General features: G+C 57.3%; 1 protein-coding gene across 1 annotated transcript in view; it reads left to right on the forward strand.

Annotated features, from left to right (window-relative positions):
• Positions 1 to 1,093, forward strand: part of LOC144677578 (NT-3 growth factor receptor-like) — a gene marked incomplete at its 3' end in the record, with an annotated part of 10,454 nt that extends 9,361 nt beyond the window's left edge. Inside the window, exons 4-5 of the mRNA XM_078537630.1 lie at positions 1 to 93; positions 967 to 1,093. The exon at positions 1 to 93 is cut by the window's left edge and continues 50 nt beyond it. Of these exons, the coding sequence (XP_078393756.1) occupies positions 1 to 93; positions 967 to 1,093 (220 nt within the window). The remainder of the gene's footprint in view (positions 94 to 966) is intronic.
• Positions 1,094 to 1,837: the final 744 nt, after the last annotated feature.

Genomic DNA, 1,837 nt, shown 5'->3' on the forward strand with positions numbered 1-1,837 from the left:
GAGAACCTGACTGTGCGCTGCAACGCCTCGGGAGTCCCGCAGCCCTCCGTCCGCTGGCTGCTCGATGGCCTCAAGTCCAATTACTCTGTCCAGGTAAGATGGGGTCATTGGCTTTCCTTCAGGAGGGGGAGTGGGGGTGTGTGGGCGGGGGCGAGGGGAGATCGGGTGGTGTGGATGGGGGAGGGGGGGCAGCGTGGGTGGGATGAAATCAAAACAAGGGTAAATCTCCTCACCCAGGTCAATGTAGCCTCTCTCCAGGAATATGGAGACTCCGCACGGAGACCAGGACAGACTCTGCTACCTCAATACCTCACGGCCGAGTCCAAAAGGGAGTGTGCGCCTCATGTCGAAGCAGCAGTGATGACCGTCACTGGCCAGTCAAACAGCTGCTCTCACTCAAAATGTGGCTGCTCCAGCAGAGCGACCAGGACATGTACTGGCAACCAGAACCAGTGCTAATAGAAGACCCCCCATAGCTGGGTGGTGTGGCTGGGGGAGGGGGGAGGGGGTTGAAGGGGGTGTGTCTGGGTGGAGGGGAATGGGGGTTGTAGGGGGTGTGTCTGGGAGGAGGGGAGTTGTAGGGGGCGTGTCTGGGAGGAGGGGAGTGGGGGTTGTAGGGGGTGTGTCTGGGTGAGGGGGGTTGTAGGGGGTGTTTCTGGGAGGAGGGGAGTGGGGGTTGTAGGAGGTGTGTCTGGGAAGAGGGGAGTGGGGGTTGTAGGAGGTGTGTCTGGGAGGAGGGGAGTTGTAGTGAGTGTCTGGACTGGGTGGTGTGGCTGGGGGGGGGTCAGGGTTTTGAGTGCAGCCCAGTTGGATTGGATCTGAGTCTGGGATCCAATCTGCCCCGGTTGTAGGTGGGCAGTGAGAGCAGCATTGCCTGTTTCCTGGAGTGTGTGAGGGTTTGAAGGGTAGGGTCTCAGCCTCCCAGGATGTTTGAGTGATGGGTTTGCTCTGTCTCTGCCCCTGCAGGTGAACCCAGAGGAGACAGTTCTCACTCTGATCCACATCGTACCTGAAGAGAACAGCAACAACCTGACCTGTGTTGCTGAGAATCTGGTGGGACATGTCGAAGTCTCCGTCACCCTCTCAGTCCTGTGTAAGTTTCACACTCTAACGTAGTCACCATACTCCAGCCGGGACCTCCGCAAACCTCTCCCATCTCTCCCTCCCTCTCTGTCTCTGTCTCTATCTCTGTTTCTCTCTCTCTCTCTATCTCTCTTTCTGTTTGTCTCTCTTTCTGTCTCTGTTTCTGTCTATCTGTCTATCTGTCTCGCTCTATGTGTCTCTCTCTCTCTTGCTCTCACCCTCTGTCTAGACCATCTCTGTCTCGCTGTCTGTCTCACTCTCTGTCTCACTCTCTGTCCTGTGTCTCTCAGACCCTCTGTCTGTCTCTCTCTCCATCTGTCTCTCTATCTCATTCTGTCTCTCTTTGTCCTGTGTCTCTCGCTCTGTTTGTCTCTCTCAGTCTCTCTCTCTCCTCAGTCGAACTCTGTGTGTCTGTTTGCATCTCTCTCTACCTCTTGTCTATCTCTTTGTCTCTCTCTTTGTCTATCACTCTCTTTCTGGGAGTTTCTCTCCCTGTCTGGCCCTCTCTCCACCCTGTGACCAATCCCCTCTGAACTTCCCTCTCTTGTCCCCACCCTCCTCACACTCCACTTTCTTTACCACTTATCACACTCAAACAGAAACTCGTCACGGCCCCCTGCACCCACCCTACCCCCAGCAGAGACCTGCCCTCCCCCCAGCAGCTCCGCCCCACCCCCCAGCAGCTCCGCCCCTCCCCCCAGCAGAGACCTGACCCCCCCAGCAGCTCCGCCCCTCCCCCCAGCAGCTCCGCCCC

The sequence above is a fragment of the Cetorhinus maximus genome, unplaced genomic scaffold (assembly GCF_964194155.1).
Source record: "Cetorhinus maximus unplaced genomic scaffold, sCetMax3.hap1.1 HAP1_SCAFFOLD_2697, whole genome shotgun sequence".
In the NCBI taxonomy this organism is placed as follows: domain Eukaryota; kingdom Metazoa; phylum Chordata; class Chondrichthyes; order Lamniformes; family Cetorhinidae; genus Cetorhinus; species Cetorhinus maximus.